The sequence below is a fragment of the Merops nubicus genome, unplaced genomic scaffold (assembly GCF_000691845.1).
Source record: "Merops nubicus isolate BGI_N331 unplaced genomic scaffold, ASM69184v1 scaffold12485, whole genome shotgun sequence".
Lineage (NCBI taxonomy): Eukaryota > Metazoa > Chordata > Aves > Coraciiformes > Meropidae > Merops > Merops nubicus.
Genome location: NW_008607668.1, coordinates 1 through 9,893, shown reverse-complemented (window position 1 = coordinate 9,893; position 9,893 = coordinate 1). Strand labels below are relative to the sequence as shown.

General features: G+C 40.9%; 1 protein-coding gene across 2 annotated transcripts; it reads right to left on the bottom strand.

Annotated features, from left to right (window-relative positions):
• Positions 1-240: 240 nt before the first annotated feature.
• STARD3NL (STARD3 N-terminal like) lies at positions 241-7,951 on the bottom strand. Of its 2 annotated transcripts, XM_008940016.1 has the most exons (6): positions 7,654-7,951; positions 5,827-5,904; positions 3,681-3,758; positions 2,470-2,523; positions 2,249-2,366; positions 241-364 (listed from the first exon to the last, which is right to left on the bottom strand). In XM_008940016.1, the coding sequence occupies exons 1-6, from the start codon at positions 7,876-7,878 to the stop codon at positions 261-263; spliced, it is 657 nt and encodes a 218-aa protein (XP_008938264.1). In that variant the 5' UTR covers positions 7,879-7,951; the 3' UTR covers positions 241-260. The 2 variants fall into 2 exon arrangements, with proteins under 2 accessions (XP_008938264.1, XP_008938266.1); XM_008940018.1 differs by lacking the exon at positions 3,681-3,758 and having other exon boundaries at positions 261-364; positions 7,654-7,948.
• Between the last annotated feature and the right edge of the window lie 1,942 nt (positions 7,952-9,893).

The following is a 9,893-nucleotide window of genomic DNA, read 5'->3' as shown; positions in this document are numbered from 1 at the left end:
TTTCAGACTCACCTTGTTTTTAACACTTTTGGGACATATCAGAAGCCCCACTAACTATGTGTATTGTTCACTTGATAAGTAGTAACTAAAATGAATTACTGAATAAAAAACAATCTTTCATTTTAGGATTTTAAAATCCCCTTTTCATTTAAAAAAGGAAAAAATATACTTTTTTCCCTTCCTTGCCTTACCCTCTGAAGGGTGTGAAACGTGCAGGAGTTTAACATCAGTACCAAAACTTCTTCACTGTGCCAACATAACTAACCTGCTACAGATTCAGGAGGAGAGTAGAACTGCCCATCAGAGAGGACTCCTGGGTGAAGAAGAGCTGCTCGTTCAGAAGCATCCTGTGCTATCAAAAATCCTACAAGGAAAAACAAAACCAAAACCACCTCAGTGCTGCTTTATAGCATCTAAAAGGTCAAGCCCTGATGAAGAATCTTAAAGACTGATGTATTATATTAGCATCCCTAACAAAATACTTAAATAAATATCTGAGAGAATTTTGGATGTTTTAACTGCATCAGGAGAGCTGAGATAGCCAGCACTTATTGGAAAAAAACAATAAAAATCATTTCTTTCCAACTCAGACTACTTCTACACACCAATTTCTCTTATTAACCACTTTGAAGGCTCCAAAGGAGGGATTTATTTCACTTCCACTTCCACCCTGTCCAAAAGAGGAAGATCAACCTCCATACTTATTAACAAGTCACAAGACACTAGAAGACACACACTGCTTGGATTTTAGCTTTAAATCCTGCTCAGAGAAGGAAACTTTCAGAGCTAGAAATCTTGAGTGGAGTTTTGCCCTTCTATGCCTTTTTTTTTTTTCTTTTTAAGTTGCAAACAAAACATCTCCAAATTATGAGCACTGTGGCATGAGGCAGGAAATTGTTGTGGGTTTTGTTTGGTTGGTTTTTTTTTCAAACAAAACAGTAAGATGGAGAAGAGTCAGTTTCCACTCCTGCTAGAGAGAAAAATACCTGGTCAAAAAGCACTATTAAAATCTGTTTTCACTATCTACCTCAGATTTAAAAGCAAATAAGTCAGTACAGAAGTTCCACCACACAGCACAAGCCAAATAAGTCAGACAACTGATGGGCACATTTGCTTCAAATCAGCATTTTGCAGTGAAACTCCATCTTTTTTTTTAAATACAGAGTACCACTAAAAAAAGCATATATTTCTAAATAAATACCATCTACCTCAAGCTCAGTAGGAAGGAAGAAAGTTTCACTGAATCCCACAGGAATTTAGTAATAATATCTCAATTTTCTGAATATAATCATCAAGTGTTTACATGTGTAGCTATCAAATGCTTTCTTCATGCAAAATACTCAGGAAAAATGCAAAAAGTCTCTGAACTGGTCAGATTCCTTATCTACTGAGATAAAAGCCCAATGCAGCTGTACTCCTCACTCCCTCAAAAGAGAAAAGTTACTCAAGTGTCCTTTTCTCTAGGCAAAACTCAGAACACTCATTTAACCAATTTCTTTCTTAGAGTGATGGAAAAGGAAAGGGATCAAAGAAGAAAGATGCATTTCAGAGCACTAAAAGACTGGAGGCATCCATGCCCATGTAAAATGTTGGGGTTTACCTACAGGTTGGTTGTGTAATGACTCCCCTGCTGTTGAAACTAATAAAACATCTGTGGCAGAAATCTAAGCCCTCTTCTCCCCACCACTCAAGCAATATTCTCCTTCAACTAAAGCACTGGGTTTCCTCCAGTTCACTGAGCACATCAAGTGGCAGATGACCTGCTGCCTCACCTTGAGGAGGAGGAACTTCCTACATGCTCTGGTCTCACTCTCTCTGTGAATGAAGCACCTTCCACAACACTCCTTTGCTTTCTGTTTGCCACCTCAAAAGAAGAGTTAGTTATTGGGTCTGCTAAAAGGGGAACCAGACACTTATTCTATCCATTGCTCAGAAACTAAAATTTTACAAGCCCAATTAGTTGAAATTCTCACATCTTAAGTGTACAAAATTCTATACTTCCCTCAGTGCTTGACCAACTGCTGCTCTGGCCTTTGTAACTTTTACCTTTGCCTCTCTAAATTAACTCAAATCCTACTTCTTTCAAGGTATATGCAGCTTTCCAGAATAAGAAAAATTATGCCATATGATTTAACTCCTCCCATGGCTCTTGACATCCTGAGAAGCTGCCAGAAGCATTCTTCTGCCAGGTAACATGGGATCAAATGTTGCCAACTGCAGGGATTGAGGGGAAATCTCAAAAACTTACTGTTTTCTTCTTCAGCTTCTTGTGGTAACACTTTAAAGTCCAAGAACCAGGTTTCAATCCAGGCAAGTATGAAGGATATGATGGGCAGCACGTAGCCAAAAGCACCCTGTGAGAACAGCTTGAAGGAAAACAAAACCACACAACATTACAGAAATTACCCTGAGGAACTTTGCTTTTTAGAAAACAACAAAATAAAACAAACATTTGATTAGAATATATACCTGTGAACTAATTACTTTTGCTAATAAAAAGGCACTGGTCACTGCTGTTGTAAACTGAAAGAGACAGGGTGAGAACAGTTAAGACTAATAAATGGATTTATTTTCTCATTTCTGCCATTATCTATCAGTTGCAACTTGATATATTTACCAACAGCAAGATCATAGATTAATAAAAGGCAACAAGTGTGATACAATTAAAGTATTATTAAAATAACCTCAAGAAAGGTCATTTTTAATATGCTCATCTCCAAATGTTGATTTCCCCACAGTTTAGATGCTACACAGATGCTGAGTTATATCAGTTGTGACCTTACTGTATAATGAAGATGCAGTCTTTTATTTACCAATAAAAAAATAATACATCTCTCTGTGTATCTGGGAAAAAGCAAACAGCAATTGCTCCACATGCTTTTAACTACCATCCAAATCAGCATTTCAAATAGCAGAACACCTTTGCAGGAGTAAATTGGAATTAATATTTTAATTTTCATACTGACATTGTGAAAAATCAATCTGTGTGATATTCCCTAGCATAGGGAAAAAATGGCAGGCTGCAGAAAATGTGTGAAAAAAAACCCAAAAGGAGCAGCAGACAAGTACTGTTCCCTAAGCAAGGCTTCTAACTCTACTAGTGCATTCAGGTCCAGCAATTCTTCAAATAATGGCAGAACCTAACTAGCTTTTGGTAAAGCCAATCCACTGTGGTCACCTACAGTTCTCCAGACCCTCCTTTCTAAGAAGGGACCTGTAGTCAACGTTTTGTACTGGAGCAGGAAAAAAGGTGCTAATGCTCAGTGAGTGGCTCCTCAAACTCTTATTAAACAAAAGCTAAGAACCTGGGAGCTGATGGACAGCTGGATCTCTGGTGCACTTATGCCCATTCTGCTTTTTGAATACACTATTTCAAATGCAAATCTATTTCAAACATTAATCAACAAGTCAGAGATAGCAAACAGTTACAACTAGCCACCCATAGTGGATTCAAAGTTAAGTCTTCAATTTATATTAACATGATACCTTTTAAGGGACCACACCCACTGTGCCACAGTCTGAAAATCCTCCAGACAGGAATTTAAGCTGTTACTGTAAAGTGATTTTTTTTATAGGTAGCATCAAGATGATTCTGAACATACAAACGTTAAGAGGCATCTAAAATTTGGTCTGTTTTATCCATGCTAGTGAAAACTCCATTATGCTTGGCTACTACTCACAGCTATTGCCCACCAGTGGCGCAGTCTGCACATGGCATATGCCAGTATTAACACCTTAAACCGAAACACTGCCAGGAGCTACAGAGAGAGGGAGAAAAATAGGGGTTGGTTAATTCAGAACACAGAAGGACCACAAGATGTGCAGCTGGCTGAAAATACTGACTGCTTACAACACAAAAAAAGACAAGCTAAGTTCTGTCACTGAGAAACAAACTGCAACGTGTGCTTATAAAAGAATTAAGCAGAATTTCCCCATTTGTAAAGCAAGTGGCACCACTCACACCCCTACAGAGCCTCAACTGCAATTCCACAAGCTAGAAACATAAGAAATCTACACAAAATATGTTCACAATCACTTCACCTGACTGGAATATCTAAGCAGTTAAATCTAGATGTTGTTAATCCAGCAAATACCTTGAGCATCACCCTCACAGAGCTCAGCAGTGTGCTACTGCACAAGAGTATCGTGCAAAACTCTAAAGACTTCACAAATGCCATCAGAAAATAAGCAGAATTTTTTAAAACTGTTTTTTCTACTTACTATATTTTTAGTATTGAAATAGGAACGTTGCAATAATCAATGACTCTTTATGGTGATGCCTGCAGCAGCAAGATGTTCCCAATACTTTGCAGTAAAGAAAAGTAAATTATTGTCTTTCTAGGTCAGAAAATTTATAGGAGACAGATGAGATTTCTAAATCAGGGACCCTAACTCCATTTCCCTGTGTTTTCTTTAGTATTATAATCCCTGCAACTTGTTTTAGAAGACGTGTTCAGGATCTAAAAAATGTGGAACAACAGCTTAAAAATGAAGATAAATCAAGGGCAAATGTGGCCAGGGGCAGAATTAACCCATTTAGTCTTATGCAAATGCATATGTTCCAGTGATGTGTGATCTCAGAACAAATCCTGCATAAACCCACACATAATTTTGCAGGATTCACAGACCCAGTCCCTTCCCAGGGAATAAAAGTCTAATATTTTGCATGACATGGTTTTAACTCTTGATTCAGCCTCAGGGCAAAATAATCTCCAGAGGATGATCATTTACAGGTAACATTTCTTGCTTTCAGCAAGGTGTATCAGGAAAATGAGGGAGAAAAGAAGTTGCATAGTTTGCTAGCTAAGGAAATTTCTGTGTCTGACCCCTCATTCCATTTGACACAGCAAATGGTCCATGGGTTTTTACACCAGTTCCCAAGAGAGATTCTGGATATCCTCTTCAATATAAAAATTACTGATACCAGATCAATTCTTCTCTGCCAAACAAACCAGATGTGGTAGAATGAATGACCTTGCACACACATGGGGCACTCAGAAGAACCATAAAGGAACAGCTTTTACTTTGAGATCAGTCACTTGGTCCATGCAGTGCAAAATTCACTTTAATTTTCATTCATTTCACTTTTTCAACTACAGAGCTACAGTGCTGCTGATAGACAAGAGAAACTTCCTGCTGCAGCACAGCTCCTCCCATGGGCCTAAGGTGCTTAAACACAGGAAGGGATCATCATGCATAGCATCTGGTTTTAATACAATGTTAAAAAAACCCTGTTTGAGTTAAAACACAGAAATCTGAAGGAAAAAAAACCCCACACCTGACCTATACCTGCCAACCTGGGAACAAATCTCTGCTCCCTGCAATTGACTCATTTCTGTGGAAGGCCAAAAATGTGGGTTTAAACCAAATGATTTTACAGCTGGAGGTCTCTAAATGAATTATCTTTATCAGGCTCACATTCTTGACTGAGTTTTCCATCCCCCCCTGAAGCAAAAGATGCAACTGAAGCATCTCTGTGCACAGGCTCCAATGAGCCTGCAGCCAAAGCAGGACTGGGCAACCCCTGTGTGGCTGATCTCTGAAGGAATTATCTTTATCAGGCTCACATTCTTGACTGAGTTTTCCATCCCCCCCTGAAGCAGAAGATGCAATGGAAGCATCTCTGTGCACAGGCTCCACGAGCCTGCAGCCAAAGCAGGATTGGGTAACCCCTATGTGGCTGAAATTGGGCACAAATCCTTCTGGCTTCAATTATCAAGAAAAGATCAACCCAACCTTTTCACAGGACTCAAACTAGGGAACATGTGTGGAAGGAGGAATGTGGGAAAACTCTACTTTTGCTGCTTTTTGAAAAAGAACACTTACAAAGATATCAAAATATGAAGAAGAGTAGTCATATTGTAGGACTTCTTTCTCTAAGGTAGTCTCAATGCCTCCTTTCACCTATAAATAAAGAAATAAAACCATACAGAGCTTTTTAGAAGTGACTGAAGCTAAAACACACACAGATCTGAAGGGTGGAATTAAGAGATCCCCAGTGATGCACAAAATTATCATTAAACACATATATGCTAAGAATATCAATTTCAAGATTAGCATCCTGATTTGTTTTTCAGGATTACATCCAATTCCCAAAGGGAAAACCTTTATGATTATCACCTGGCCTGATTATTCACCAAGCTACAGTTCAGATTGTCCCAAAATAAAAGCCAACAAGTGGTTGAGGAAAGAAGAAAGGACTAAATGGAAGGGCTGCTACACAAATTCACAGAGCATTTGAGGGCTCATAAGGAGGATTAAAACAGTCACAGAAAGTAGTCACAAGTTAGCAAACAGGAGGCAAAACAGCAACTGAATTTCTACTCCAGATCTCTCCCTTATCAGCTTGCATACTATTTATTTTAAGAAAACAAAGAGACCAAAAACCCCCAGTCCTAATGCAGTGCTGCTTGACTTCCCAAAGAACAAAAAATGTACAAAACACAACCAAAAAACCTAACCAGTCTGTCAGACTGCAGATATCAAAAGATACTTTCTAATACTATGACTTTGTCTGAAGACAAAAAACCTTTTTTTCATTCTTGCTGACGTTGTGCAGTACAGGACTGGTTTGTAATATCTTCTTAAAACAAAGAAAACTGCTAGGATCTTGAAATCCTTTCATGCTGCAGCAATCAAAATGAAACACTGGAAGTTGGGAGCATTTTCTGTACAATCTTAAACACTCCCAGAGCTCTGCTGTGAAAATATGTACTCCCTTGACAAGAGACACAAACCCAGACTCTGCTCCTCTTAGTCAAATAAGCTGTTGAGAAACTGGCTTAAAAAAAGGAATGGATCAGAACACCATGCTGCTTTTCTGAAACAAGCTGACTTTACACACCAGATACAAGTCTTCCCATCCAGAGAGACAACAGGTCTCCTCCCCAAATTGCAGGATTCAGGCAAAGTCTGCTTTTGAGTTAAATTGCAAAGTATATTTTTCACTATATCAGTGAACTACTTGAACAGTCAGCTCCTGAAACTTTGTGTCAGATCCATAACCAAGGTTATTTATTTTCTAGAGGAAAGCTGACAAAAAAAATGTTTGCTCAAGATCCTTCTTGTCTAGAAAAGGGATTTCTTCATTTTTCCCCATCTGTCCTTTTTCAAATGCATAGTTTAGGTTGTATATTAAAACCCAGCTCAGGAACTAGGATGCTGCTTAGGAAATAATAACCCATCAGCTGTCCTACTGCTTTCTGGAAATTCCAGAACTGCTTCATTTTCCAAATTACAAATGCTGGAGTTAAAAGGTGGCAGCTGTGGGAGTGTATGCTGTTAAAATGTCCCCTGCTTATACATAACATATAGCATGCTAAATTTGCCTCAAATAAAATACATCACAACAAAAGAAAGGGGTTGGCCACTGGAAGTCTTTTCAGGGGCTAACACCTCAGTGAAATATCACTGACTCTGAGTCACTCAGGAGGTAAACTGTGAATCCTGTTAAAATTGACACTTCTTGCCAAATTCAGGGATGTACAGTAACATTTTTGCTGATTTGCTGCCTGAAAAGTCCACTGGATTCCCAATGGTTTCTTCAGTATGGTTCACAGGCTACAGGAACACCCAAAGGTTTAATGATAGGAAGGTAATAAGCCATGGAGCTTAATGACTAGAAGGAGATTTTACGCTGAAAAGACAACTCACGTTTAATTCTATTATCCACAGCAAGGTTATGAATAAGAGATCAAAAGTAACAAACAAACAGAAAGTCCTCCTGACATCTGATATGCCTTTCTTCTCTCTGCCCTCATAGGGCTCAATCCTGGCCATCAGCTGCGTGGGGTTGATGGAGTGGACATCCCTCAGGGAAGGACAGGACTCCACGCTGCTGCTGGGAGCGTTTTCGGCAGCCCCCGGCCCCCGGTTCATCCTGAGCTGGCTCACAGGGCTCTTCTCCCAGTTTCACCATCACTAGGAGGCTGTTCCATACAGGGAGAATTCCTAAACAAACAAAACCAAAACGTGTTAGTCACCACACCTCCAGGATTCTTATTTTCATCTTATCACATCGGTTCTCTTTTTGCTGAACTGACGACTAAGAGTTAGATAAGTAGGGCCTAAAAATTCTCTCTAAAATAAGATCTATCCAAGCTCTCTTCACCTCTCAGGGGATTTGAGAAACAAGAGAATTAATGTGCAATTATACCAGTGGGAATAAGGGAGCACTGTCTTAAATTTAGAAGGCTCTGTGTTGTTTGAGTGAGATCATTAAAAGGGAAGGAATTAAAAGCATGACATGGTGCATCCATGAGAACCTTCTGATGAAAGTTTCTGGAAGGAGTTAACTAAGGAGGTCATAAAAGTTTCCAGGCAATGCACAGAAAAATTGATTTTATGCAAAACACTGAAGATTAAACTATACATCCTGAAACACAAATCAGTAATTTGAAATTCAAGGTCAAAACTTTGTCTCTTCCTGTGGGGGCTGTCCTTCAGCAAAACACAAAGCAGAAACACTTCCCACTCCTCTATTCCAACAGCACTCCAAGACAAAGCCTTTCCAAAGGCAATCCAAGGAAGAGATGTCTTCTGGTTCTTAGCTGTGAGCCCTGGGAAAGCTGGGCCTGATCTCCTTTAAAAAGGCATCAGCAGAGCACAAATAACCAGAGAAATGAAGTAGAAACATGAAATTGAGATAATCAGTGTCACCACTAACCAGAATAAAAACAGACAGAAATTGCTGTGCTGCACTCACTCCCATTTCAAGAACTTCTCAAGCAGTTACAACTGAGCATCTTCATTACTTCTCACTCCCTAGTTTACCCAATTTTGGGCAAACCAGAGAAATGAAGTAGAAACATGAAATTGAGATAATCAGTGTCACCACTAACCAGAATAAAAACAGACAGAAATTGCTGTGCTGCACTCACTCCCATTTCAAGAACTTCTCCAGCAGTTACAACTGAGTATCTTCATTACTTCTCACCCTCACTCCCTAGTTTACCCAATTTTTGGGCAAGAGAGGTGTTGGGATTTGTGCAGTGACTTCTCCCAGTCCCAACGGATGCTGCTCACTCAGTTCCCTGTGGTCCCACAGGGACCAGCACAGGGCTTTCAGGTGCCCTGTGGAGGGAAGGAGACTTCTGGTGGGCCTCCACCTCCTCCTCGGGAAGGTTTGCAGTGGATTTGACCTTTCAGGCTCACTTCAAGAAGTGCCAAACGTTGGCACCTCCCACTGAAGTGGATACCGCCAGTGCAAAGTCATCTCCAGCTGGTGGGAATCTACAGGCAGCACTTAGCACCCTGCTCCTCCCACCCCAGTTTTCTTAACTGAGCTGCTGAATCTGGACAAGGAAAGGTGCCCAAGCCCCTTCCATTTAACCTCCCCCTTGGGCCATCTCACTGTGGCACCTCATGGGCAACAGCTGTGGGGCAAAGAGGGGATGGCTGCAGAGCTGGTTTCCACCATGGCCTGGGAGAAGAGAACCAGCACAAGGTTTGTCCTTGGGAGCTGAGTGGCAGAGGAGGCATCACGGACCAGGGCACGGCCACCAAGGGCAGGAACAGCCTGCTGGGCACAGGGACGGCCTCAGGTCCAGCACCCCAAAGCCCTTCCTTCAAAGGATGCTGGGTGGGGCTGCAGGGGACAACCCAGTCACCCCCATGTCACAAGGCCCCCACCCAGTGCAGCAGTCACAGTGCAGGAAGCATCCTCCCCTGTCCTGCTGCTAGAGCTGGCCCAGGGGCAGCCCACACACACTCCGGTGGAGGTCCTGGAGGAGCTGCTGGAATTCTTTGCAGAGGGCTGAGGGAAGAACACCAAAAGCTGGACAAAGCTCCTAGAGAGAAGGAGAAGGGCATTGTCCAAATAAATGTCTCTTAAAGTCTGACAGGCTCAGGGCATTGAGCACCTTTTGCAGGGTTTGACCACCCTCTTGGTAAAG

Coding starts and splice junctions, on each gene's coding strand:
- STARD3NL (XM_008940016.1), bottom strand. CDS start 7,878: ATGAACCGGGGGCCGGGGGCTGCCGAAAACGCTCCCAGCAGCAGCGTG. Junction 5,905..7,653: donor TGTGGATAATAGAATTAAAC/GTGAGTTGTCTT, acceptor CTTTATTTATAG/GTGAAAGGAGGCATTGAGAC. Junction 2,524..3,680: donor GCCACTGGTGGGCAATAGCT/GTGAGTAGTAGC, acceptor TGTCTCTTTCAG/TTTACAACAGCAGTGACCAG.